The 25,267-nt window shown below is 49.1% G+C and overlaps 11 protein-coding genes across 11 annotated transcripts; 5 read left to right on the top strand and 6 right to left on the bottom strand.

Moving 5' to 3' along the window:
* Positions 1-1,379: 1,379 nt before the first annotated feature.
* On the top strand, positions 1,380-2,304 carry TGAM01_v209927 (hypothetical protein; the record flags this gene model as incomplete). The annotated part of the gene is made up of 2 exons (XM_018808437.1): positions 1,380-1,509; positions 1,568-2,304. The coding sequence occupies 2 exons, from the start codon at positions 1,380-1,382 to the stop codon at positions 2,302-2,304; spliced, it is 867 nt and encodes a 288-aa protein (XP_018658355.1).
* Positions 2,305-2,877: 573 nt separating this feature from the next.
* On the bottom strand, positions 2,878-4,351 carry TGAM01_v209928 (CMGC/CDK protein kinase; the record flags this gene model as incomplete). Its single annotated transcript, XM_018808438.1, has 2 exons — positions 2,878-3,736; positions 3,792-4,351. The coding sequence occupies 2 exons, from the start codon at positions 4,349-4,351 to the stop codon at positions 2,878-2,880; spliced, it is 1,419 nt and encodes a 472-aa protein (XP_018658356.1).
* A 448-nt stretch (positions 4,352-4,799) lies between these two features.
* On the bottom strand, positions 4,800-5,591 carry TGAM01_v209926 (hypothetical protein; the record flags this gene model as incomplete). Its single annotated transcript, XM_018808439.1, has 1 exon — positions 4,800-5,591. One exon carries the CDS (start codon positions 5,589-5,591, stop codon positions 4,800-4,802), a length of 792 nt encoding a protein of 263 aa, XP_018658357.1.
* A 1,024-nt stretch (positions 5,592-6,615) lies between these two features.
* TGAM01_v209925 (3'-5' exonuclease) lies at positions 6,616-7,362 on the bottom strand (the record flags this gene model as incomplete). Its single annotated transcript, XM_018808440.1, has 1 exon — positions 6,616-7,362. One exon carries the CDS (start codon positions 7,360-7,362, stop codon positions 6,616-6,618), a length of 747 nt encoding a protein of 248 aa, XP_018658358.1.
* Positions 7,363-8,245: 883 nt separating this feature from the next.
* TGAM01_v209924 (hypothetical protein) lies at positions 8,246-9,385 on the top strand (the record flags this gene model as incomplete). Its single annotated transcript, XM_018808441.1, has 1 exon — positions 8,246-9,385. The coding sequence occupies one exon, from the start codon at positions 8,246-8,248 to the stop codon at positions 9,383-9,385; it is 1,140 nt and encodes a 379-aa protein (XP_018658359.1).
* A 1,546-nt stretch (positions 9,386-10,931) lies between these two features.
* On the bottom strand, positions 10,932-12,313 carry TGAM01_v209923 (hypothetical protein; the record flags this gene model as incomplete). The annotated part of the gene is made up of 4 exons (XM_018808442.1): positions 10,932-11,108; positions 11,165-11,656; positions 11,713-11,962; positions 12,027-12,313. 4 exons carry the CDS (start codon positions 12,311-12,313, stop codon positions 10,932-10,934), a joined length of 1,206 nt encoding a protein of 401 aa, XP_018658360.1.
* A 1,768-nt stretch (positions 12,314-14,081) lies between these two features.
* TGAM01_v209922 (hypothetical protein) lies at positions 14,082-16,046 on the top strand (the record flags this gene model as incomplete). Its single annotated transcript, XM_018808443.1, has 6 exons — positions 14,082-14,186; positions 14,276-14,626; positions 14,705-14,808; positions 14,864-14,979; positions 15,037-15,119; positions 15,177-16,046. The coding sequence occupies 6 exons, from the start codon at positions 14,082-14,084 to the stop codon at positions 16,044-16,046; spliced, it is 1,629 nt and encodes a 542-aa protein (XP_018658361.1).
* A 349-nt stretch (positions 16,047-16,395) lies between these two features.
* Positions 16,396-18,258, bottom strand: TGAM01_v209921 (hypothetical protein; the record flags this gene model as incomplete). The annotated part of the gene is made up of 4 exons (XM_024550671.1): positions 16,396-17,122; positions 17,194-17,315; positions 17,420-17,667; positions 17,799-18,258. 4 exons carry the CDS (start codon positions 18,256-18,258, stop codon positions 16,396-16,398), a joined length of 1,557 nt encoding a protein of 518 aa, XP_024404582.1.
* A 1,295-nt stretch (positions 18,259-19,553) lies between these two features.
* TGAM01_v209920 (hypothetical protein) lies at positions 19,554-20,384 on the top strand (the record flags this gene model as incomplete). The annotated part of the gene is made up of 2 exons (XM_018808445.1): positions 19,554-19,655; positions 19,725-20,384. The coding sequence occupies 2 exons, from the start codon at positions 19,554-19,556 to the stop codon at positions 20,382-20,384; spliced, it is 762 nt and encodes a 253-aa protein (XP_018658363.1).
* A 766-nt stretch (positions 20,385-21,150) lies between these two features.
* TGAM01_v209919 (hypothetical protein) lies at positions 21,151-22,833 on the bottom strand (the record flags this gene model as incomplete). The annotated part of the gene is made up of 1 exon (XM_018808446.1): positions 21,151-22,833. The coding sequence occupies one exon, from the start codon at positions 22,831-22,833 to the stop codon at positions 21,151-21,153; it is 1,683 nt and encodes a 560-aa protein (XP_018658364.1).
* Positions 22,834-23,276: 443 nt separating this feature from the next.
* TGAM01_v209918 (hypothetical protein) lies at positions 23,277-24,889 on the top strand (the record flags this gene model as incomplete). The annotated part of the gene is made up of 4 exons (XM_024550670.1): positions 23,277-23,588; positions 23,648-23,866; positions 23,928-24,400; positions 24,451-24,889. The coding sequence occupies 4 exons, from the start codon at positions 23,277-23,279 to the stop codon at positions 24,887-24,889; spliced, it is 1,443 nt and encodes a 480-aa protein (XP_024404581.1).
* Positions 24,890-25,267: the final 378 nt, after the last annotated feature.

Raw genomic sequence — 25,267 nt, 5'->3', positions numbered from 1 at the left:
ACGAACTTTTACCTGCTGAATGCGCAGCGATCCACCGCATCGCCACCAAGATGGATTTTTCTCGTAATGGGGGGCGGATGCACGATGCGCGCAGGTCTCCTCTGTTAATGGCACCATAGAGTTGCCTACTCAGGCCCTAACGCGGATACCTGGGCGGAGACCACAGCATATAAAGAGGGGGGCACGGTTTTGGCATGCACGCCATCATAGCGGAGGGAATACGAAGCGTCGATGGATTTGATGGGAAAAACACGAGCTCGGCTCACATGGTAAAAATAGGAACAGCCATGGGTCAACAGTGCAACCACGGTTGATTGCCATTGTAGATGGGCCGATGCACGTATAGATTTTCTTTTACTCTATATTTTATTATATTTTCTTCTACTCTATTTTCATCTTCAACTCTTCTCGACTCGCGTATGTTTGCTTTTGTTTCTTCTTTGTCTTGTGTGCTGCAAAAACCTAGTGCCTGTCCTGGCTTACTCCTAAAGTAAGCTTCCATTGTGCATTAGCTGTGTATCCCACCCCAAGCGCCGCTCCAAATGCGCGTAGTCTACATGAATGTGCTGTAAAACAAGTTGCTTCATCATGGATAATCAAGCCCTCATTAGTATGAGTCTATTCGTCTTCCTATGAGTTCTTCTACAAAATCTCAATGTGCATTGTATCGTACGCCTTCGGCCAGACCCTGTTGTTTTTATTTATTTTTACCAACAGAGCCCGCGCCAGCCCCGATCCCGCCTAGCCTCACGTCCGGCCCCTGTCCTAATCATCGCCGCTACGCCGCACTGGGCAATAGCGCGGCACACTGGCTTCTGGCCGCAGCCCGCATCGGCAGCTACGAGGTACCTGCTGCTTGTACCTCCACGATTGCAGACCTGTCGAGAAATCTCGGGCCTCTCGCCTCTCCTCCCCTTTTCTTGCCCTTCTCGCAGCTCGTCACCACCAGAGCCTCCGTCGCCTCTTCATCGTCCCTCGCTTTTTTATCTGGCCTTTCTGGTCGCCGTGCCCGCGACTGCCTGACACTCGCTTGTCTGCCTTCAGCCTTTGATTTAATTTGATTTTCCCGTCCACCGGCCACCGATCCGACCCGCTTGTTGTACAGCCCGTCAAGACTCACTTCCAGCCGCGACGAGGCGCTTAGCAATTGTCTTGTCTAACCACTGCGTTATCGAGTTTTTTTTTTCCTCCTTGTGGCGAGCAAACGGCATATTCTTCACGCTTAAATCATCTGTTACTGCATCATTCACGTCGGAGAAGGCTTCCTGTCATTGGCTCTGTTTTTCTTGAATATACCTTATACGCCAGCGTTGTCGCTGCATTCACCTGTAGCCTTGATCCTGTTTCCATTGTTGGAGTAGACAGCCATTTTCGACAGAATGCGTCCCACCGCTACGTTGCTGCAGGTGGCCCTGTGCCTTTCCTCTGCTGCGCCCTTGGTGTCGGCGTGGCCAGGCTGGCTCCCAAATATCGACGCCTTGGTTGTTCGTGCTGATGCCGATAACAAAGGTAAGCACACGCCTTGATGCATGTATTTTCAACAAGTATCGTCTAACCAAGTCAACAGAGGGCAGCAATACTGCGCAGCCCACCGGCGGCGCTGGCAGCGGACAAAACACAGCCCAGCCCACCCAGCCACCTGACAAAAACTCAAAGACCGCCGATGGCAGCAAGGACTCCAAGACTGGCGACAGCAAGGACTCGAAAACGAACACCAAAAACGACCACAAGACTACCACTTCTAAGAAGAAGGGGCCTACACACACCACATTCGATCCCGAATCCCCCCCGGGAAGCGTTGTGATGCAGACGCCTGGTGTCTTTGCTGCTGGTGCTGCCCTCTACAGAATCGGCGACTATGTCACCTGGGGCTGGAACTACACAAACCTCCTCGGCACCCCAACTGCCATTGATGTTCTCATTGGCTGCTCGGCTGTCTCTGAGACGTGGACTCTTACGGCCAACATGACGTTTAAGACCTCTGCGGCATACACGTGGAACAGCTCAGTCCAAGCAACCGATGTCAAACAGCCCCTCTCCAACAACATGTACACTCTCATCATCAAGGATTCGGATGCCGCAAACACTCAAATCCCCGATCCTGGTTATCTCGGCACCTTTTCGCAATACACTTTTGGCCTGTATACTTCCCAGCCATACGTTGATTTTGACCAGTGGAGCTGTGACGCTTGCAACGCAGCCTTGGCCAAGTTTGATCACCATGTTCTTGGATTTGCCGTCACCATGGGCTTGGTGACTGTGCTGAGCTTTACTTGGTTCGTGTCCGGGGTTGACCTCGCCTGATTTATGAGCATTGTTTCCAACGACGCATACGTCGAACCGTTGCGGCGCGTTTTGCATCGGCTGCTTGATGAGTTGCACCTGCCATGGTCGTTTTGGTTGGATATTTGCATACAGCCAAGCGTCATACAGCGAAGTTTTGGTTTCCCGGTTTTGTTTACAGCTTTGGAGATGGGCATTAAAGGCGATATTTGCGGGTCATTTCAAAGGCGTTTTGAATCTTTTTGAGCTGGTGTTTGTTTTGCGTGACACTTTTGCACTGCTTGGAATAAAGAAAGGAGGTGGAGCATTCACTGTTTTGGACGACTCTCTTATGATGGGGCCTCTGAAGAAAAAAATAATTAGCTACAAGTTTCTAATGAGATATACATTTAATGGGCCGCGAGCCTTTTATGCTCAAAATAATTTATCGTTTGACCTGCTCTAGTAAAAGAGTTGATTGAGTATGGCGTGCTTGTGGCGAGTCTATGTTCTATGTATGGCTGATCGCTTTTTCATCCAAATTGCAAGAGTATGAACATTATAAACAAGAAATGGCCGCTGTCTTCAAATAAAAAAAAAATGCAGCACCTGCCATCATACCATCCGTAAGCTGAATCCGGCACCCTTCTCCTCCTTGTTCCTCCCCTGAAAGATGCCGCTAAAGTCGACATCACCAAGGGCCACAGCCTGTCCACGCACCGGGGCATCGGGCTCGTGACGCCGCCTCCTCTCCTGGCCGGCCTTGCTAGGGAACGTGGGGAACAGGCTCTCGGGCTTCGGCTTGGGGTCCTGACGGAAATACTCATGCTCGAGCATCTCCTTTGCCGACGGCCGCTTGTCCGGATCGAGAGCGAGTAATGAGTTGAGTAGCGAGGCGCCGGCGGTGGTGAGGCTGGGGAACTTGGCGCGGATGACGGAGCCCGTGGCGGCCTGCTGCTGCTGCTTGGGGGGTAGACGGAGGGAGCGGGCGTTGGGCAGGCGGCGAAAGGAGGGCCAGGACTCGTCGGTGGGGAAGCCGCACAGCTGGAAGATTTTGGATATCTGGTCGACCTCGTTGGAGCCCTGGAGGAGGGGCTCTCGGGCAATGAGTTCGCCAAAGATGCAGCCGACGGACCACATGTCGACGGGGCTGGCGTAGGAGCGGGTGCCGAGGAGGAGCTCCGGGCTGCGGTACCATAAGGTGACGACGAGCTGGGTGAGTTTCGGGGTCGGGGACTCGCCAACGTAGCGGGCCATGCCAAAGTCTGCGATTTTGAGGAGGCCGCGGTTGCTGAGGAGGAGGTTGGAGGTTTTGAGGTCGCGGTGGAGGATGTAGTTTTCGTGCAGGTAGGAGACGCCGGAGGCGAGTTGGAGGAGGAGGCGCTTTACTTCGGAGGAGAGGAAGGGCTCGGGCATGTCGTCGAGGATGGATTTGAGGTCGTGTTCGACGAATTCGAGGACGAGGAAGATGGAGCTGGTGCTGAATTAGCTTTCTTTTCTTGTATGTATTGGTGATATGTTGTTCTTACTTGTCTGGCCTGCCTATGTCATTGCCGACGACAACTTCCTCCAGCTTGACGACGTTGCGGTGCCGGCAGCGCTTGAGGATCTGGATCTCGCGCAGGCCCGTGACGGGAAGGCCGTTTGGGTCGGCGGCCTCGAGCTTGAGGCGCTTGATGGCGACGACGCGGCCCGTGGAGAGCTCGGTCGCGCGGGCGACGAAGCCGTAGGTGCCTTCTTCGATGTCGTTGAGCTTGTCGTAGTGGTCGACGCTGCGGCTGGGGGCGAGGGAGCTGCTGGAGGGAGGTTCGAAGCGGAGGAGCTTGGGGGGAGCTGAAGAGGAGGAGGAGGAAGGCGGTTCGGGGGTGAGTTTTCGTCGTTTGGAGGGTCGAGAGGGATCGTTGAGGTTGGTGTTGTCGGTTTGTTGTGCTGCGGCGGCTTTTCTTCGAGCTGCTTCTTCTTCTTCTGCGAGTTTTTGCGCCTTTTCGGCTTTCTTGCGGCGCTTTTCTTCTTTTTCGCGCTTGAGCTTTGCGTCTAGCTCAGCGTCTTCTTCGGTGTTTGCCCATCTTGATTTGGGCTTGGTGGACATGACGTTTTTTTTTTCTTTGTGCTTGGGCTTGCGCGTCGCGGTCTGGTGATTTCTGCTGTGTTGATGGGGTGATTTCTTTCAATTGGCGCTTTTTCAGGGATGAGTGAGATGCTTTTACTGGGTGATTGATTGAGTAGCTGTGGTGGTTGGGTTGAATTGGTGGATTTTGAAGTTGAAGCAGTGAAGTTCAAGGTGGTAATACGGAGATGGATGGAGCTGAGGTTGTATAAAATACAGTGGGTCGAGCTGCTGCTGTCTGGGGTTGCAGTGCATGGGCCGTGGCGTGGGGCAGCCACATGCTGGGGAGGATGCAGCTGTAATCTTGGATTATATCAGAAGATGCCCAGCCTCTTGATGTTTTATATACAGGTATATCTCTATATCTATACGTCTATGAGCAAAGTCTTGTGCAGTATCTTCAACATCATCATCGTCATCATCATCCCCATCACTCGCTCTGCTTGCTCGCCTTTTGCTGCCTTTTTATCTCCCTCCGCTCCTCGACAATGCCCGCAATCTTGGTCCCAACCTCGCTCCCCAAGTCTTGGAACCCCTTGATCACGCCGTCGGAGTCGCCATCGCCCATCTCCTGGCTCATCTTGAACTTGCCGCCCATCTGCTCAATCTTAATCTCCAGCCCGATGATGTTCTTCTTCATGATGTTGATGTACGGCTCCGGCGCATCGGCCACCTTCCACGCCGACGGCCTGCCGCCCTCTCCGGTGTAGCCCATGGTGACCTCTTCGTTGAAGCTGGACAGCGCGTCAATCTGCTGGTCGAGGAACGCCGACGTCTCCTCGGCGCTGGAGTCGATGTAGAAGGTGGCCTTGCCGTAGACCTGCACGGCGGCGTAGTTCCACGTGGGCACGACTTTGGCCGTCGCGGGCTTTGTGGTGGTGTAGAACTTGGGCGTGACGTAGTGGTGCACGGGCGAGGTGAACATGACGAGCACGTCCTGCTGCAGCGTTCGAGAGGCATCGCCGGCGGCCTGGCGGTTCTTGATGTCCTCGATGATGGCCTTGGCCTGCGGGTTTGCGCGGGCCATATGTGCCCTCAGCACGCCGAGCTCGGTCTCGCTGGACTCATCGTCGACGTCGAGGATGAAGGGGATGTGGCTGCTCTGGATGAGGGGGAAGTTTGGCGACGCGATGACGGTGGTGAACTGGCCGAGCGGGTTCTCGCGGACGAGCTTCCGCAGCACCGGGAGGCTCTTTTCGGCGTGGTCGTTGCGGAGATACATGTTGGGGATGAGACTGGGATGAACTGAGATGAGTGGTGTCTCTCTTCCTTTGCTTCTTGTGTCTATTTATTTTCTGGTCGGCTAAAAGCAGTGCCGCTGACTCAAACACAGGTCAATCTATCATCAAGCATCTATACCGTGTGACTACATGTAGGTGCTAGTATCCAGAAGATCGTTCCAATCTCATTACTTGATCTACTGCTAGCACCAACACGTCACATCCGGTCCCGAACCGGAGGGCGCAAGGCCGGGCCGTTCACATGGAGTCAATTGCCCAATTTAGCTGGGAGTTGTTAAAGTGTGGCTGTGGAGCTCGCTCGTCCATACTCGACTCAGTTAGCCGCCGTTTGTGCATCTCCGACGGATACCATAAGAGGAATTGCTGTCCATCTGATTGGGCAGTTGTTTGGGAGTCCATATAGCGTATGAGGCGCTGTCTAACCTATATGGTATATAATATCCTTGATTGCTGGCAAAAGTTCATTCGTAGAGGGATCCGAGGCTCTGATTGTCGCACAATTGCTTCTTTTTTTTGAACCAGTTGTATGACGCCGATACTTGTGGTCAAATTCATACTGATCAAGGTAAAAACATTCACAACTCTGAAATCACGTCTCCCCAGCAGAGTAGACTCTATCGATGTTAAACGCAGCATTCATGCTTTGTGTAAGATGATAATATGAGCTTCAGGGCTGGAAACTTTGTCAATTGTTCTCTTCGTTGATCATCCGAGTTGTTACCAACCAGTAGAGCAAATACGGCAATCCTCATTGTAAGGCTATTTCAATTCAATGTACCGCATCAAGCAGCCGCAATGTTTATATAAGCATGTACATATGGGAATGTAGCCTGTGAATATACATGTACGATTTGCCAGCCTTATCAATTCATCATCCTTCTTTCGACAGCCTTGGCCACCCAGTTTCCCAACTCATGAGCCGCTACCGAATGTTCGACACCCAAAAACAGTACAACTACAACGCCTCCATCATATCCAAGACGCATAGTTTTGTCTCTTGTAGTACTAGTCACTCGGAGCCAAAGTCATATGCCCTCCTGTGCCATTGTAGTCCTCTCTCTGTGATTGTGCAACTCTGAGCTGCGAAGCTTCGGCCACTCTCTTCTCCCATATCGGGTCACACCGGCAGATATACCATCTCAGCAGGCCAGGGAGGAGATATACATCCTGCGCACAATAAGCCTGGATGTCTTTGCAAAGAGGACGTTCGTTGAACACCTCGTAACTTCCTCCATGTTCGGGGCTGAAGAGCATTTTGCCCTTTTCCTTGGTCTGCATGACCTCGGCTTTCTCATCATCCGAAAGGGAAGAGTCGATCTCGATGCACTTTGCCAGCCCCTTGACATACTTTCCGGCAAACGGTCGAGCGGCAAGCTCCCACAGCTGGAGGTCGACGACACCAGCCAGTTTGATTTGGAAGTGGCTGTATAGAGCATCTGAATCGTTGCGGACATCGAAGAACACCTTGGGAGTGGATTTGGACTCTAGGATATCTTTCAACGTGAGGGGGCCCCCTGTTGCTGGTGTCGAAAAGCATTTCTCTTTGAGCACGAGAACGTCTATGAGGTAAACTTTGTTGGTGGGGTGGATGTAGAGCTGCAATAGGGAGATGGTGCCGTGTCTGGAGAGATTGACTCCTTCAAGGTCGATGTATATTGATGGTGGTTCTCTTGGCAGGCCTTTGAGGGAGTCTATAAGCGCTGACAATACAGGGAGAGTGTCAACCAGAACACAGGCTGATGGTTTCTCCATTTTGACTTCTCTCCTTCTGCGGTAATTGTTGAATCGAGAACAATAGCGGCCGGTATACTGAAAGTATCTTGGCTTCGAGATATGTTTTGGGAAAAATTGTCTCGTGCTGTCTTGGAACTCCGAGGCACTCAAAAGTAATGGCCAAGAATGTTGAATGAGCGTTTGTAAAATAGGACTCGAGACAGTAGATCAGAGGTGCAAAGAGAAAGTTGGATTCTTCTGCTTCTTGGCTCTAGGGGAACAGCTACCTACTACTATATATATATTGGCATTTGCAATCTGAGTTTGCAATGAGTGATTAAAAACTCTTGTGTAAAGCTACTACTAGTATAAACCGCAGCAGTACTTATACTTTTGCTAGTAAGCTTTTACTATTTGAATCTTCGGTGTATTTCGGTATATCTACGATACCTTTTGCTCCAAAAAGCCACTGAACGCCTATCTAGGCATTTATATGCTTTGGGCGGTACTATGTGTGGAGCGCCTACGCGTCTCGATAGGTCTATTTTGTTATTCGGTCCAGTTTGAGCACAAAACCTTTCTTTGCCAAGAATGAAAATACTATCTATGTTGTAAATAAAGGGACCATCTTACGATCTTGCTCGCAAACTGAGGAATCACAGAGATACCTGGTAGTATGATGCTGTAGCATCAATTAGGACAAAGAATCAATTTTGAGGCTCTATTATCAGTGGGAACTATGGTGCATGATACAGATAAAAGGTTCTTTGATCACAAATTTAGTTTTATACCTTAGTTTTTTCTCATATACATACAGGCATGTACCCCAACCTATGCCCGCGTGGTGGTAGGGGCAACCTTCCCACAGTAAAAGCATACATGACGAGAGACATGAGGATTGGGGAATCTTGCTTGGCCGCACATGGCTGCGGAGAATGAGGACCAAGAGGACTATACCCATGAGAGAATGTCGATAGACAGATCCAAAGGTGCTTCGAGAAATTCCAATCTTTCTAAGCCCATACTTGTTCGAGCCAAACCAGAAACGACCCCCGGTAATAGAACCGATAATCAGGCCCATGCCTCGCGTCCCGAGGACGACAATGATATAATCGTTGTGGAGGACAGGAGGGTCAGCATCGCTAATGCAGCGCTGAAGGGTGTGCTTCTTGCCCAGTACTCGGAAGACGAGTCTGTGATTAAAACAATGCCCTTTCTGAAGTGTATCCGCTACCTCGTTTGGGTAGATTCGCAGGTCGGAAGTGACCAATGCCCAGAAGAAAGTCGTGAACCGCGGGACGTTGGAAATCATACCGAGTTCGGTTTTCTGCCTTACGCGTCTGTCTACTGGCCGGATCATTTTCAAAGAGCTGCGCCTGTCTCCTTGGAATGCTTGGACGTTTTGAAACAAGTATTGTTGCTCTTGGAGAATAATTCGCTTTTTTGGTCTTCCCTAGCACGCAAATACCAACCGAATCTCTTCGGTTTGGATACTGCGGAGTCGCCTCTAGAGATAGCGGCAAGCTTGGGGGTGACACAAGTCGTTGAGGAAATGCTGTCTCATATAGAGAAGCCTATATCCGAGGAAAAAGAAGGACTCATTCGAAAATCCATGATGCTAGCAATCGAGCATGGGCACTCGAATATCGCATTGAGGCTTTACGAGATGGAGCCATCCTGCAAAGCCTCCCAGCTATATAAAGCAGCATCCGGAGGGTTCAACGAGCTACTCTGTAGCTTTCCCGTATTTAATTCGGTGAAAGAGTCTATAAACAGTTACGACACAGTTGGCTATACCCCCCTACATTACGCTGCCCAGCATGGGCACGCAGAAACGTTGAATCTGCTGCTCGCGAATGTAGCAAGTGCCAAACTCCTATCTGACGATGGGGCCAAGAGAGCAGCATTACATCTGGCCGTGCGGATCGCAAACCTGGATATTATCATGTCGCTCATCGAAGGCGGCGCCGATGTAACAGCACGAGACTCTGCTGAATATAATGTACTGGCACTTTCTGCTGAAGGAGGATTTGACGAGCTCATACAGTTCTTTTATGACTGACTATATTAACGTTGTGATGGTTCAAGACTATGTTCATAATGCAGACACGCCGCTTCATCTTGCCGCAATGCATGGACAGACGTCGATGTGCGAGTTTCTTGTCCAACAGCAGGCGGACGTCAAAGCCGTCAACGGCAACCATAAGACGCCGCTTCTTCTGGCTACCGAAAGAGAATTCCGGGGCACTGTAGAACTCTTACTTAAAATTGACAAGATGAGTAAGGGGACCCCAAGAAGTCTCAGGAGACCAGCGGCAACGAAGAGGAAAGCGAAAGCGAAACCGAGGCCGAAATTGGAGCTTCAACGAGCGATGAGAGACCTTTGTGGAGGGCGCCATTGACAACATCCGGAGCAAGGATTTGACCGAGCTGGATGACGACAGCTAGACAGCACAGCATGCTACGATGAGGTACAAAATAGAGAACATGAAGGAGCTCAAGGACAAATCGGAAACCTTGTTCAGGACAATATCGTGGCCTCCGACGCTTAAAGAGCCCCGGAAATGGCATGAAGAGGATAAATCACCGTGCCTGAATATCTCAGAGGAGGGAAAACTTGTTACGGTTATGAGTGAGTTTCTCAAGCATATCCCATCAGAATTCTTTTTTGCTCTCATCTATCATGCATGTCCCACATGGGCTTTCATCAAACAAATCTCCGAAGGCCAATTCATGTTAGGCCAATCAAATAGCTAACGCCTATCAAATTATTTGAGCAGGCTGCGCCGTGAATCCAAGCTATCAGGCCCAGGCAAAGGCGATAATCCGTGCCGATTGTGCCATGACCGGTAATCAACTGCACTACTTCGAGATAGGGATTATGGAGGATGCTAAAGATAAATCTGTGGCCAGACCCATGTTCTCACTTCTATCATTGTTTTAATATCATATGAGGGGCTAACAAATTCATTATCGCGGCAGAGACACTGGGGTGGGATTCTGCGAGGAACATGTACCCTTGGATTCTCTGCTTGGTTTCGATAAAGGATCGTGGGGATACCACGGAGACGGGAACGCCTTTCCCTCGAATGACTGCGACAAGTATGGGCCGCAGTATGCTCAGGAAGATGTCGTCGGGTGCGGTGTCGACTTTGACAAGGAAGTCGCTTTCTTCACCTTGAATGGTAAATATCATGGTGAGTCGTTCCGAAGCAAGAGAATCTCTGACGAACATTTATAGAGGGATAGCTGAGTTGACTAATGAGTTGTTTTGTACTCTTAAAAGGCGTAGCGTTTCGAGGAATCAAGGGCAAGCAATACCCGGCAGTCAGCTTCGACTCTGTGTCCGAAGGGTGTCGTGTCCTGGCAAACTTTTGGACAGAAACCGTTCTTGTTTCATGCGTCTACGTGGAATGCCGAGGAAGAACGGAAGGCCCAGTACCGTCAGCTGAGGCGAATAGTTAGGGGTGACGAATGATGGAGTAGGGTCCGGTCACTTTAATATTATCAATTTCTTTTCATTGAGAGATTTTGCCAAGTGTCGCCTATATAGATCTACTTCTTCCATAGTAGCTAAATGGTGGAATATTACCTGTTCGTGCCCGACTTTAGTAAGGGCATCTTCCACAATAACCGCACTCCTTGTCGCAAGCTGTGAGATCCTTATCCTCGAAATCAGAAGAATAAGAGCCAACGTCATCGTCATAGTATTCTTCATAGCGATTCGTATCATCATCGTATTGAGAATCATCGTCACCGTTCTCATCGTCTACATTGAGCCTGAACTAGTCGACTGATTAGCTTGTAACTTCTAGCTCAAAAACACTTTGTACCGAAATACCTTGTCAGTCAGCGATGACATTTGCTCTTCTTCATCATTGTGTTGGAATAGCTTGAGAAGCTCTTCGTTTGGCCCGGTCGTGAACGTGCGCATCATAGCCTCTCGGCTTTTGAAAACCCAACTCGACGTCGCCCTAGCTTCCAGGACTTGGTCGACAATCTCTTGAAACTGCTTTCGACCTGACTGAAGTTGACAATTTTCGGATGAAGAGTTACGGTGCATCGCTAGGGCCACCAAATTCTCGATTTCTGCCAAGGTAACCGACCCTACGCTAGACAGACGGGAGTAGTCGAAGATGAATGTTGCAATGTTGCGTGAAGTTAGTTGAGTTTGCCAATCTTTCTCAAGGTTGAGACCAAGACCGAGTTGTTCATTGACCCAATCGAGACAAAGTAGAGACGCTAGAGGTTTGGGGCCAAGGTTTGTCTTGACCGTTGGAAGCAAGATACGGAGGGCTGACTTCACGGCTGTACTCTCAATTTTGTTGGTATTCTGCGAATCCGCATCAGAGACTGCTTAGTAGGATGGCTTGACCTTTCACGACTTACCTCCTCAGCCTGCAGTTCTGCTTTGGGAGAGGTTGAGCCCGACTCACCAGACGTTGGGCCGGGAGGGGATGTACTGGATTCGGCTCTAATATCTGAACTCTTCTCTTCTGCTTTTTGCTTCAATGATAGGTCAATATCTGTGGAAGGTCGTGCAAGATTCGCTCGCCAATGGTGTCTGTTGATGGGATTCTTCTGATACAAGTTGACTTCGAAGAACTTGTTGTGTGAGCCGCATTTGAAGTTTTTGAACCTGAGAGCAGAGAAAACTTTGTGATTAGCATAAAGAATATGAGCTGAAATGACTTGGTACGCACGAGTTTAGCTTTTCAAAGTTGGCTTCGAGAAGATTGTTCTCAGTGATTTCTATGAATCCAGAGTCGCTGTTTGCTGGAGCAAAGTATCTGATCGACTCTTGCGGCCCAAAATTGACTTGTTTCACGAGCTGTACGGCGTATTCCAAGTTGCTATTGATGTGAAAGCTGTCACTGGGGACGGAAGAAGCATGTTTGGCCCATTGCATGAAACGGTCAAATTTCGCTTCATGATCAAGTCGCTGGGGGCGATAGGGCTTTATTGCCAAGCAACAAAACAGTTCCGCCATGGCTTATGACGAAGGATCAGGATTATCATGAAAGACTCAACTGACTAGTTAGAAAAAAAAGGAAAGCCCGGGGGTTTTCACAGACGAAGAGAAGTATATGTTGGTATTGCAAACGGGTAGGCGCCTTGCATTTCCTCACGTGTGTATACACTAAGTGTAGCAGTGTAAAGACTCTGGGACAATAGATTACATGAAGATAGAAAAGGACCTTGTGAATTAAAGCACAAGAAGAGATACTAAATAGTTACTGGTAAGTGCCTTGAGAAACTCTGAGGTCCTGGTGGCTGGACCCTCAGTCGTCATGGCGACGTCAACACTGTGGAGAAGGCGTAATAAAACAATTCGGTATTCATAGATAGAGTATGGAATGTAAAACAGTTATTGTCTCATGCAGCTTGCCGCAACAACTCTGTTGCAATGTTGTCGAGAATTCCGATTCTTGATATAATTGATTTTCTTTCTCCTTTTTACATTATACGTTGTGGCAGTCACTTATTACGGCATGTTGACGTAGCAATTCACACAATTACAAGAATTACTTCGCTTTTATATGTTCTGATGGTTCATTGTTATAATGCTACAGTATTGCCTGAGTAATGAGACGGAACGTGGTCATTTCAAGCATGAACACGCAAGCCATCGAAGCGTTGCAGGTTAAGCGCATCATTACGTGTATAATCGGCAGCAGCCGGCGCAGAATAAAAACAAAGTTAGAGTTGGTTGAACTCCACTCACTTTAACTATAATCTTGTTTCATGAGAGCTTTTCCCTTCCTCTTATTTGCTTTTCTTTAGTCGTCGCCCAAAGATGAGTTGCCCATGAGCAATCTGGGCTACCGCTACTATCAGGAGTCACTGTGCATAGAGCTAGTAAGCGAGCCTGTCTGCTGTTGCATTAGTAAAGCTGGTTGATTGGTGGGTGGGAGTTGTATAGGCTGATTGACGAGTTCTCGTGATGCATCTCCAACCACGATTCATTGTCGCTCACGATAGCTGTGGTTCGTAGCACAGACCCAAGTACGAAAAATGAGAGTTGTTAGACGCGAAGAAGAAGGAGTGCTCTAAAGTCTTTTCTACTCTTGTGGTTTGGCACTATGTTTATGTGAAAGCAATGGGTTTTGGTTGCCTCGGCCTAGCTGCAGCTTTCAAGTCTCTACGATTCCTTCACTTATTCTCATTTTCCTTGCCTTTCAACAGTAGGTTCAACTCATGGTATGGCATGCGGGGTCAGCAATTTAATCTAGACGCCCTCTCATACACAATAGACAGCTGCCAAACAAAAAAGCAAACACGCCGTTTCAGCCTCGAATCCTCTTAAGCGCAGTCGAATTTGGGTTTAATCCAAAAACTGCCGTAGCGTCCAGACTTGGAGTTCAGCTGTCAAGGGTCCTCCTCCAAGCCGTCAAATCGCAGCGCGCCAACTTTTCAGCCCCAGCACCTTTATCGTCTTTGTGGTTGCGCTGCCAAGGCGCCAGCGGGTTGTTATCGTGGCGCCGAGCAGGGGCTCCCCGTGATGGGCTGAATAGACGATGCCCAGAAGACAGAGTTGTGAAGCAAAGAGCGGGAGTTGGAAAGGAGAAGGAGAACTATTTTGTTCTTCTGCGCTTGTTGTTGGGCATCTCCTCTTCACATCAACTATGCCGTGACATTTTGCTTGGCGACTTTCTTTGTCATTCGTTTTCTGCGCCTCTGCTGTAAGTTACGTGCCCGTCCATCTTCCTTGACGAATAGTTATATAACAACAAGTTGTTTAATAGGCCGCCACCGCCATGCGGCACTCATTTAGGCTGTCAATCGCGCCGGCGATTTGGTTGGCGGCGCTCGTCGAGGCTGATGTATCCTATGTGACGGATCTAGAGATCTTTTCTCTTCTGGTACGTTATTTATAAGTTGATCATATGCAACAGAGACTCTGTAATGATTGAAATGATACCTGCTAACTTAAGCTCTTTTACTTACACAGGCCCCCTGCGCCTCCGAAGCCATATCCTACAACATCGCGACATTAACTTTCGGAACGATTTGTGGCGACTCAGAAACCGCGCTGCAGTCATGTGTATGCTCAAATACAGAGAGATATACCAGCATAACATCGTCGATATCCCGAGATGTCAAATACAGCTGCGGCAGTACGGCTACCGAAGATCAACAGAGCGCATCGAGTGTTATGCAGAAATACTGCACACAGAGTCTACCGATTACATTTTCAACTCCGACGAAGAACGTTGTCGAGGCCTACATTACCGATTTGAGCCAGATGAATTATATGCCACAATGCGCACAGTCGGCCGTGTCGGCAGCTGTGATTGGAGATGTAAGCTGGCGGCGCTGCTATTCACCTATACCTTGATCACTCGGGCTACGCTTATATATGCATGTATAATTGATACAGAATTACTCCAAATGTCCTGAAGCCGCCAATCTCTATGCTCCCTGTGTTTGCAGCAAGGATGGAATACCTGCCGCAGTCACCGACAGCATTAGTAAATATGTTCGGTAAGCGCCTGAGATTCCCCTGAAATACGGGATATACTAACTGAGAGTTTCCAAGGTACTCCTGCTCTGGTGGAGGCGACATTAGCGATGCTGTGGGATTTTACAGCGAATACTGCGCCATGAACAATGGAACGACGACGTTTACCGAGCCTCCAGGCCCTCCGGGAGACAGTGAGACAAGATCATCTCAACCTCTTGTCATCAGTGTAGTGCTAATCAGTTGAGCAGTGACATATCATATCACCGCTTTGCCGCAATTCAAATCGCTGCGAACATGCGCTCAGAGTGGAGTTGCATCTGCCATCCTCGATGTAAATCCGTAAATGTTACAAACATCTGATCGAGACCATACTGACACTCGTTCATAGCAAACCGAAAATTACTGCGCAACTGGCCCCCAGGCCCTCGCCTCATGCGTGTGCCTCAAATCCGGCATGAGCGGCAGAGTTTTAAGTGAACTCACATCATCCGTCAAATGGAACTGCGACAACACCGCCACCGCAGACGTCACCTCGGCTCTCGATGTCTTTGCATACTACTGTAGTGCAGCTGCAAAAGAAGTTGTTGTATCAGTTACCGATACCGCGACGGAGACGTATCCCCATCCTACCAATCGTGATACTGCACTTCCTTCAAGCCCTACAGAGACAGGCAGCAGCGGTAGTGTTCGTGGTAGCAGTGGCGGAAGTAGTCCCAGCCAAAGTGGAAAAGATGGATCTTCTTCCGGTGGAGAAGGAAAAGACAATTCGAGCTCAATCAACAAGACGGCCGTGATTGCAGCGTGTGTGCTGGGAGGCGTTGTTCTCATTGCTGGCATCGGTCTCGTCGCATTCTTCGTACGTCGAAAACGCAACAGGCAGGCGAGAGGAGAGGCGTTGCCGCCGACATCAGAGGGCCCCAGCTATCAAGGACCTCCAGAGCTGGAAAACACTGCCAAGATGGGGCCCAACGTCGCGGTTGTTCCCGAGCTTCATAGCACCGAGAGGCAAGAGCTTCAAGGAAATGTTACACCTTATAGCCTGCCGCCTGGTTACAACACTCCACGACCAGAGCTTCAGGGCAATTCCGAATACAAGCCATCTATTTCTCCACAGCCTGGAATGGGATATCAGCCGCCCCATTCGCCTCACCCCACTGTTTCTCCTGCAACGCCAAATACGTATGGGGCAGGGTGGCAGTCTGGGCCAGTTGCAGAAACTTATGAGCTGGATTCGGCACCGTGGAAAGCTTCTTCATAATACAAGAATTTTCAAAAGGTTTGGTTGAAACTCATATCATTATAGTTTTATGACTTAGTTTCGACCACTTTAAAACATCAACTACCCAAGTGCTTTTCTTTCGCATTGCTGGAGTGTTGCCACCAATTACGATTGTGAGAATGTCTCAAAACTCGATATGCTGGAACAAGAGAGCAACATCTTCAAATATATTATCAAGCGTTTAGAGCGTGGCTACAGCGTCGTTGGACATGATAATTGTACATTGTATAGTGTGTAGTAATTCCTAATCAGATGTTTATGAACGCTTTTATTACCCAGATTTAAAATTACAAATAATCAGTACCTCTACGAGGATAAACACTAGCTATTAAACGAAAGATGTCACACCACGATATAGCTCAACTTCTGCGGCAAGTGACTCGTTATAGACTCTGAAATCGCTTATCCACGGAAGCTGCTGCATATATACCGTCACGTCTATCCAGGTCCATCTAGTTTCGTTCATTATACGAGCAACTAATTGTAAGGCAATTGCTTTATCGGTCGGGTCGAGCGTCATGGTCGCACAAATAAAGAGGAGCCAGAGCTGGTAGGGAATGAAATACGGCGAATGCTGAGTGAGATTCGCCATGCTCGGGTTCTGCAAGTGTAGTAGCAGTCTGGTAATGTATGAAGCTGGCGAACATGGGTAAGACTGAGCTTTCTGTTTGATTCCCAGGATCCAGAGAAGCATTCCCAGGCGAAGAGCTTCCAGCATGCAGAATGATGTATCTGTATGCGTTTGAGCATCAGAGTCGAGAATTCGGTATGCGATGGGGTTGAGTTGGGTGCCGATATAGACCTCTTCTCGCCATAGGTTGTCGCCCAACAACTCTAGTTTCGGTCGAATGATTTTGCACACACACCATATGTCCTGAAAGGCAGAAGCTATGGCTCTGTGATGGGTATCTGTGTCAGAGCACAACCTACCGAGATTCGGTTCCAGCGTTGTGAGAATTTGAGGCAATTCTTCGTTTGGTAGAGGAGGTATTAATAATGTTGGCATTGGAAATCGGGGCTTTTGGTCAAATATCAGAGAAGATAACGTGTCGACCCTATAAAAAGAGGAGAAGAGAAAGACTCAGTTAGCACTATGAAATTGCCCATGAAAACAGGTGTTACTAACCAAAAAAGCATCATAAGAACATGGCTGTTGTTTGCAAGGCTCTCAATCCCGCCTCTTGCAGAAATCATGACTTTCAGCCCACTTAGATGGACGCGAGCTTGTTCGAAATCCGAAACAATGAACTATTCATTTTCATCAACGTCAACGTTGGATGCTTTTCATCTCCAGTAATGGAAAAACTATCAAACCAGATGTGACAAAATCAGAGAAAAAAATGGTTGCTTACATTATAGCAGATGCAGCCCATGACTGCTTGGACCACATTGATCGCTGTGGCTGCGCTGACGTCTGGTAGCAGCAACCGCCTGTTTATGCAGGATGTCACCTCCATGAAGCGAGCCAATGCAAAAGCTTGACTCCTTTCTTTCGACTGAGAGTGGATTGCCGCGCGGACTTCAGGGCCAGTGAGGAAGTCCCGGCAGAAATCAGAAGCTTGGAAGGCAAAGGGGAACCAGAATCGCGAAATCGATGGATCTGAAAAGTCAAACCATGTTAGTTAGGCTCAAGTCAAGGAGTCTTTGAAAGTTTGATCAAGACAGATTTGACTGATGCTGAAGCTGCTGAAAATGCCTCTTGTCAAAGATTGATTGTTTTGGATTACTTACCGGTATAAGACTGCTCCCAGTTGACAGCCAATGCGAGGCCGTACGCTGCAAACGCATCCATCCCCCAGTTGTGTTCCATCATGGCCAGCGGATGCTGATCCCAGAAGGGACGAGAAAGGGGCGGCAAAATTGCCGCTCCTGCAGCCAGCTGAGTGCAACTATCACATAGTGCCTGGTTCAGCCCTACAGCCGTGCAAGTGCAGGATGCTGTAGACGGACCCGCAATCCTCTTTGGAGAATGAACTCCAAGGTCGACCTGGGGATTTCGACGCGGCTTCCGTCGAGCCTTGCCAATGTCTCGCATTACATGCTGCCGGATTTGGCGCGTAGTGGCTTGATCTCGGGGCCTGCCGCGTGCAGGTCCGGCAGAGTTGATGAAGAGAAGGTTGGAGCCAGAGCCAGAGCTGGGGCTGGCATTGCGGCTACCGGCCGCGGAGTTGGCATCTTTCAGGGGATCCATTGTCCTGAATAGTCATGGAATACTAAACAGTGGCAGATGAGGTGAGCTGGGACAGCGTTAGCAAGTAATGGCGATGCTTCGAGGGAGTATTCATACGCGCGAGACGAGGACCGTATTCCTAAACGGGACGTGGGCGAAGCATCCCAATCACAGCTCAGAAACCGGGGTGGCCGGGCCCGAATAGGCGCTGAGGCCAATGAGATGCCGCGACGCCACACTGGTTGCTTGACATAATCGATTATTCAGCCGAGCTGCCTTGAGTTTTGGCTTTGTCTCTCCTGGCTCCTCGGGATCGAACCCGACGACCGTTGAAGAACTGCCACTAGGCCCAGAATGCTCGCAACTATCCCGAAACCGGCAGCAGGTGTCCCTGTCCGTGCAGCTCTAGCGCCGATCCATTGATAGCTGCGGCTATACGTAATCGTGAGGATAGAAGGAGAGGCAATAGGATTCGAGGAGTTTCGTGACTCAGCGTCATGCTTTGCCCGGTGCATGTATCGCATTCTATGGGGAATTGGATGTTTGTCGAAATGTCATACGCGGACGAGCTCGCTCAGAGCTGGGCCTGGAGAGCGCAGCCCAGTGGAGTTACGGGAACTGGGCTATTGGAAATGACTTGGAGCCGGGGAGCCTAGTGTTTGAGCATCGTATGGATTTGTAAAGCTGTAGCGGGTTTGTCAGATTCACAACATCTTGCAGTTTCTAGGTATCTGTATTTTCATCCTTGTTTTCAGGAATCACAAATCATTGCGTCTGATGGCGAGTGTATGCCGTCGAAGGTATGTACTGAGCCTCATTTGTGGAAAATTATCGGATAGAGACACTTGCCATTTTGGGAATTGGGCTTGTTAAACGATAGTCTTACACAAAAACACATAGACTATTATCCTTAGGTACTCGATATAAGGTTGTCTGCACTAAACATGTACCAATTATGGGCTACCAATGTATTGTAAGCTGAATGACGTTATCCCCTGGCTTTGTAAGGTTAGATTGATAGGCTTAGAAATAGCCTAAAGCATAGCACAGTTTGGCGTGCGCCTGAGACAATATGGCGATGGAATCTACAACATGGATCCAACTAGGGCGCTACCTTGGATGATATTAGTAAACGACAAAAGAGAGGGGACTTTGACTTTGACAACTCCAGCTATAAAAGGCGTTGCAGACCTTCGACTTGAAATCTACTCTGCTCCTCCATTCTATTATACAATCTCTTTAAACAAACAACTCTCTCTTCAATCAAACAACTCTAACACTCCAAAACCACTTTGCAACAGAAACAAACCATCACAATGTCTGACTTCAAGGGAAAGCTTGCCATTGTTACCGGTGCCTCCAAGTTGAACGGCATTGGCTACGCCACCGCTGCTCTTCTTGCCAAGGGCGGCGCTGATGTATGAATACCCTCTCTCAACTTGAACCCTTTTGCTGTTTGACCAAAGCATAAACTAACATCATTTAAGATCGTCGTTACTTACAACTCCAACCAAGTCGCTGTCCAGGAAGTCGTCAACAAGCTCAAGGAGCAGGGTGTCAAGGCCATCGCTGTTCAAGGCAACGCCGGCTCTCTGACATTTGGCGATGACATCGTCAAGGCCACTGTCGCCGAGTTCCCCGGCCGCAAGATTGACATCATCGTCAACAACGCCGGCCACGCTACTTTCCCCGGAACTGCTGCCGATTCTCCCATCGAAGACTTTGACGCCATTTTCCACCCCAACGTCCTGGGCCCTCACCTGCTCATCAAGGCTGCCCTGCCTCATCTCGCATCGCCCGGTGGACGCATCGTCAACATCGGCACTGTTGTCGCTCGTACCGGAACCAACGCTGCTGCTTTCTACGCTGCCAGCAAGGGAGCTCTCAACACTCTTAGTCTGGCGTGGGCTGAGGAGCTTGGCGAGAAGGGCATCACAGTCAACGTTGTTGCTCCCGGCCCTACTGCCACCGACTACGCTCCTCCAGAGGACTTTGACCTGACCCGAAAGTTCCGTGCTCAGCAGTACATCAAGCGAAACGGAACTCCAGAGGAAGTTGCCAGTGCTATTGTTTATGCGGCTAGCGCAGGGGCCAGCTTCCTGTCTGGCCAGATTCTCGGCCTGGATGGTGGTTTGAGCTACGTCTAAAATCCAGAGGTAGCGGGATTAGGGTGCCTCTTTTGCTAGGAAATGTAACTAGGTTATCATTTAGACGCGTATATAAAAGCAACAATAAAAGCTCAATGTATATACTAAAGAGCCGCAATGTACTCGTCTCTCTTCTCTTTGTGCATATACGGGATTTTCATCGTTGTCTACTCAAACGAATGAGTGAGATGTAATCTCACTGTGCAAAACTAATAAAGTCATGAAGCATCTTGTGATATATAAGCCCAAAGCATAAGATGGACATGTTAATATGAACTAGTGCAGTTGTACGAGAGGCCCATAATGCCATCAAAGGGAAATGTACGTGATAAAAAGAAGACACATGCGTATAAGAGAGCTATATTGATCGCATTTTCTCTACTCCCAATTGGGGCAAATGAGAGATGGTACCTATGCATCTTCATGAATTTTCTTGTGATGGACTTATTCTTTTCCAGTCAGACTACATGTTGCCATGTGAGACTTAACGAGAATCGAAAAGGCGCCGTCTATGACCACACTAGAAAAACAGCCCATCACCTTCAGTGGCTCATCTTCGTACTCGTCAACTTCATATTACATACTACCCTACCTACTTACTGTCGGGCATTGCCATTCTCATCTTGGTCATCTGTGTTATGAAGATGGCTATAAAGATGCATATATGGTCAAACCTGGTGCAGGTAGCTCAGCATGTCTGCGCGTAAAAGCACTTGAAAGCCCGGGCCGACTCTATCAAGTGTAGAGACTTGACAATAAGACAGCATCAGACAGATATCTCGCCTAGCTTTTGCAAAACTTTCTCAATGTACATAGCCCCTACGGCAAATCCATCTTCATCCTTGAACTCTCCATCATCTCGAAAATCTTTATTGCCCTCGTCTAGGCACGTTAAGCAAGTCTCCACTAGTTTGCTATACTTGTTGCCCATACTCCGTCTCAAGGTGCCTCTTGCAAGTTGCAATAACCTGTCTTTGACTCGTTCAGGAGATTTTAGGAGCTCAGGCCCGCTCGTACTATCATCTTCAGCTGCCAATGTAGAGCCTAAACCAGACGGTCGAGAGTGCGTTGTTCCTAACGAAGACTTGACTTTCTCGTCGACTCTGTCGTACTCAACGAAACTCCCCCACAATCCAATCTCAAGTAAACAGACGCCGACGCTGTAAATGTCGTGTCGCATATTGTAGTCTGTCTTTAGTGTCTTGCCCTGCCGTTGTGGGTGGCGATATAAGTTCTTCTCCCAGTCGTCATCGCCGAGACGATTCGTTTTGCCTTCAGCATCGCGGAGAACGTCGAAGCCGACCAAAATAGCCGTCTCATCGTTTCTTTCGGTATTTTCAGTTCCATAATTTCCTCTGCTGAGGATAAGTATTGTTTCGGGTCGAATGTTCTTATGCACAAACTCATACAGATGCACATAACTAACTGCATTGACAAGCTGTCTCGCTAGGTCAAAACGTGCTGATAGAGAATCGTGTTCGCCGCTTGGTCCGCTAAGCAGTCGATGGCGAAGACTCTGTGCATGCGAATGTGTCGGAGGCATGCGCAAGACGAAAGACAGACCTGTTGGGGGTATAGCTGTGCCAGGCTTCGTATCTGAACCATCCTCGTTCAGGATGCCCTTGCATTCCAGCAGCCCAAACGTGAAAGGGTCTGTGTGCTTCAGTCGCCTTGCGAAATTCCGAATGTCGCGCAGTGCAGAATTGATGTTTGCCCTGGAAATGCAAGTGATGGGGTCAAGCACCACCAATTCGCCGTTGTCAGCTCGACGAGCTAGGCGGACCGGGCTGTAAGCTAGGTTTTGGACGCTTTCAGTGCTGAGTCCCTCGGGAAGTAGAAAGACAGTCTTTCTTGAGCCATCGTCTACAATAGGTTTAAGTGCGCGACGCAGCTGCTGCGTAACAGGGATAACTGCATGTGCTTTTGCCTCGTGCGTTGAGACAGGTGGTTGTTGTTGCGACATGAAGTAGAGCTGCTGGTCCACCTCCGGTCCTGCGATCTTCATCATCAAAAACCAGCTGGGGTCAAAAATACCCTGCCAGACTTCAAGATCGGTAATTGTGTCGGCAAGTCTGTCCTTCGTAAATGCGTACCTGAGTCGCTTGACCTCGACGATGGTGGTCTCCTCGCCTGCGCCATTTGGCAGAGCATCAGACTTTTTAACTAAGCCTGAGAGTCTGGTGTTTGCGGCGTGTAGCTTTTGCAGTAGAATCTCCAGCGCCCGTTGCTGGATGGTTTTATGCCATTCACTCAGCTGAGGCTCCAACCTGCGTATGAACTCGAGTTGCAGCTGAATCTTGAGCCAGCAAGCCTCGACGCGCACAACGCTCTCATGAAGTTGAATTTCGGCATTTGCAAATGCTTTGCAGAGCGCGACGAGCTCCGCTCCTCGGTGGTTTACAGTGTCTATAGTGCCAATTAGACCGAGGACGCCAAACGAGTCGACCATTGTAAACGATGTTCAAAGCGATGAGTTCAACTCGTAAGCCACTCAGCTGTATACATGTATTTTCTGTTAACAAGTTCTCAGAAACGTACACCAAATACCTATCTACCTATTTATAAAAATTGTAAATGATCGGCAGGTAGGGCAGTGAGAGGCTGAATTGTTAATAGCCGCCACGCTCTTGTTACAGCCCCGCCCCTGCGTCCTGAAAGCCTTACCTTGGCGCCGAAGGATTCAAGCCGTCGCAACTGGCCGTTTATTAATAGCACATGGACTCCTCGGTGCTATTGTTCTTCCTCGGCTCATTTTCGAAGCTTCATCAACATTATCAACTGATGAAGTCTCAAATCTATACTGCCGTTTTACTCCTCGCTGCCTGCGCCTTTTAGTTGCCGCTGCCACTCTCAGACGCCGCCGACGGATCCTCCCGTCGGACCGGCCCCGCAATGTCACGATGGCCGGATCTCGTTCGTGACACCCGCCTCAGCACGACAATCGAAGATGATGTCACGATTCACCACCACGAAGACTCAGACGATGAGAACAACGCTCGGTCGACATGGCGAGAGGAGCGCTGGAAGGCGACGGTCCGTCTGGGCCACGGCGGTTGTGGTAGCGTCTGGCTGCAGGAATGTGTCGAGGGGGGACGAGGCATTGATAAACGTGCCGTCAAAATCATTCCTCGGATGAGTCTCAAAGATAAGAAGGACAACTATGTATCTGAATTGGAGGCTATTGCCAAGTTTTCGCAAAAACGTGTATGTGAGTGCATTCGGTCTCTGGTGGGAAAGGACATGACTGATTCTCGTGCATGTAGTACTCAAAGTGTTTTGTCAAATTCCTCGGGTGGTATGACGATGACGCCTCAAACCTCTATATCGCCATGGAATACCTTCCTCTTGGCGACTTACAGAAGTATATGGATAAGCATAGGCTCATAGATGAGACGGATGTACGCGAGATATCGTTCCAGGTGCTTGAAGGGCTGTCTTACATGCATCGAGAGGGGTTCGCCCATCGGGACATCAAGCCTGATGTAAGTTCTTTATCGCCCAGTTTAAGAATGCTATCACTAATTACAACGTGTAACTACTCAGAATGTGCTTATCCGGTCACAGCCGCCGATGAATAACTGGTGGGTTAAGATTAGCGATTTCGGCATCAGTAAACGCGTCGAAGGGTCGATCAAGGTAGTGTCAAGTATCAAGGGCACAATTCCGTATATGGCCCCGGAACTGCTCTTTCATGAGCCAAGCAGTTCCAACCAGATTAACCATCAAGCAGCTGACATGTGGGCACTTGGCGAGATGGCCTGCCGCCTACTAACAAAGACGGCTGTTTTCCCTACCCACAACGCACTCGTCAGCTATCTAGTGAATACAGACTTGTTTCCCACAGACAATCTTACCAAGCGAGATGCAAGCTCAAATGCAGTCTCCTTCATTCGCTCGCTCATGGAACCTCACCCAGACAAACGCCTAACATCGGACACGGCCATGGAGCATCCCTGGGTTGCACCTCTACAGGGCCACAGGCCACAAGTCTCTAAACCGTCAATACCTATACCATTGTACGTATTCCATATATAGATTCAATAGTATGTGGGCTAATTCTTTCAAGCGATCCATTTGTTCCAACTCGGCAGCCTGCTCTAGCTCCCATTCCAAATTCTTGGGCTACAGTATCGACCACAAGTTCTAGTTATCAACCATATGCAGGAGTTCTGGAGATACAGAATGGTTCATCTCTGCAAATGTCATCTTCTGTACTCGGTAGTAAAAATACCCAGGCGACACATGATACCAACGCAGATGACATTACAGGGGACAGCGTTTATAAGCCTGTGCTTAACGTACCTCAAGTTTCTGTCGGCCCTTTGAGAGTTTCTCAGGCTCCAAAGTCATCGTCTTCTCAGCAGTCGCAGAGTCTCTCACAGGCACCTCCCCTAAAAATGCCCTGGCCCCGTTCTGCACTTCCTCAAGGTCCTCCGCCTGTCCGACTTGGCCACAACCTTTCCCAGTCTGGGCAAGGAACCCCCCCGACAAAACTACGCTCATAGGGTTTAGTCGAGCGCTCAAAGAGTATGGAAACCGTTTGCTGCACGAAGTGTTCAACTCCCTTCAACCTCCGCAACCCGGAATTTCAGTGCCGTAACTGCAAAAGGCTCTTCGACTACAAATGTTGTAGTAAACGGGCAATCATCAGGGGCGTGAGCACCCTACCAGTCAGAGTTGATGATGAATGTTTAGCCAAGTTATCTACAGAAGAATTACAAGGTTAGAATCCAGAGAGCAGTCAGCCCTAGCGACAGCTTAAGCTCGCGGAGGCGAATCGGAATAAAACGGCTCACTAAGACTCAGCGTATGAGAATTTCGATCTTCGTCCCTATTCAGGTAAGCAGAAAAGCGATGCTACCGAGGAATACGAGGCAATTCGG

The sequence above is a fragment of the Trichoderma gamsii genome, assembly GCF_001481775.2.
Source record: "Trichoderma gamsii strain T6085 chromosome Unknown Scaffold_53.2, whole genome shotgun sequence".
NCBI classification, from domain to species: Eukaryota; Fungi; Ascomycota; class Sordariomycetes; order Hypocreales; family Hypocreaceae; genus Trichoderma; species Trichoderma gamsii.
This window is presented reverse-complemented; position numbering and strand designations above follow the sequence as displayed.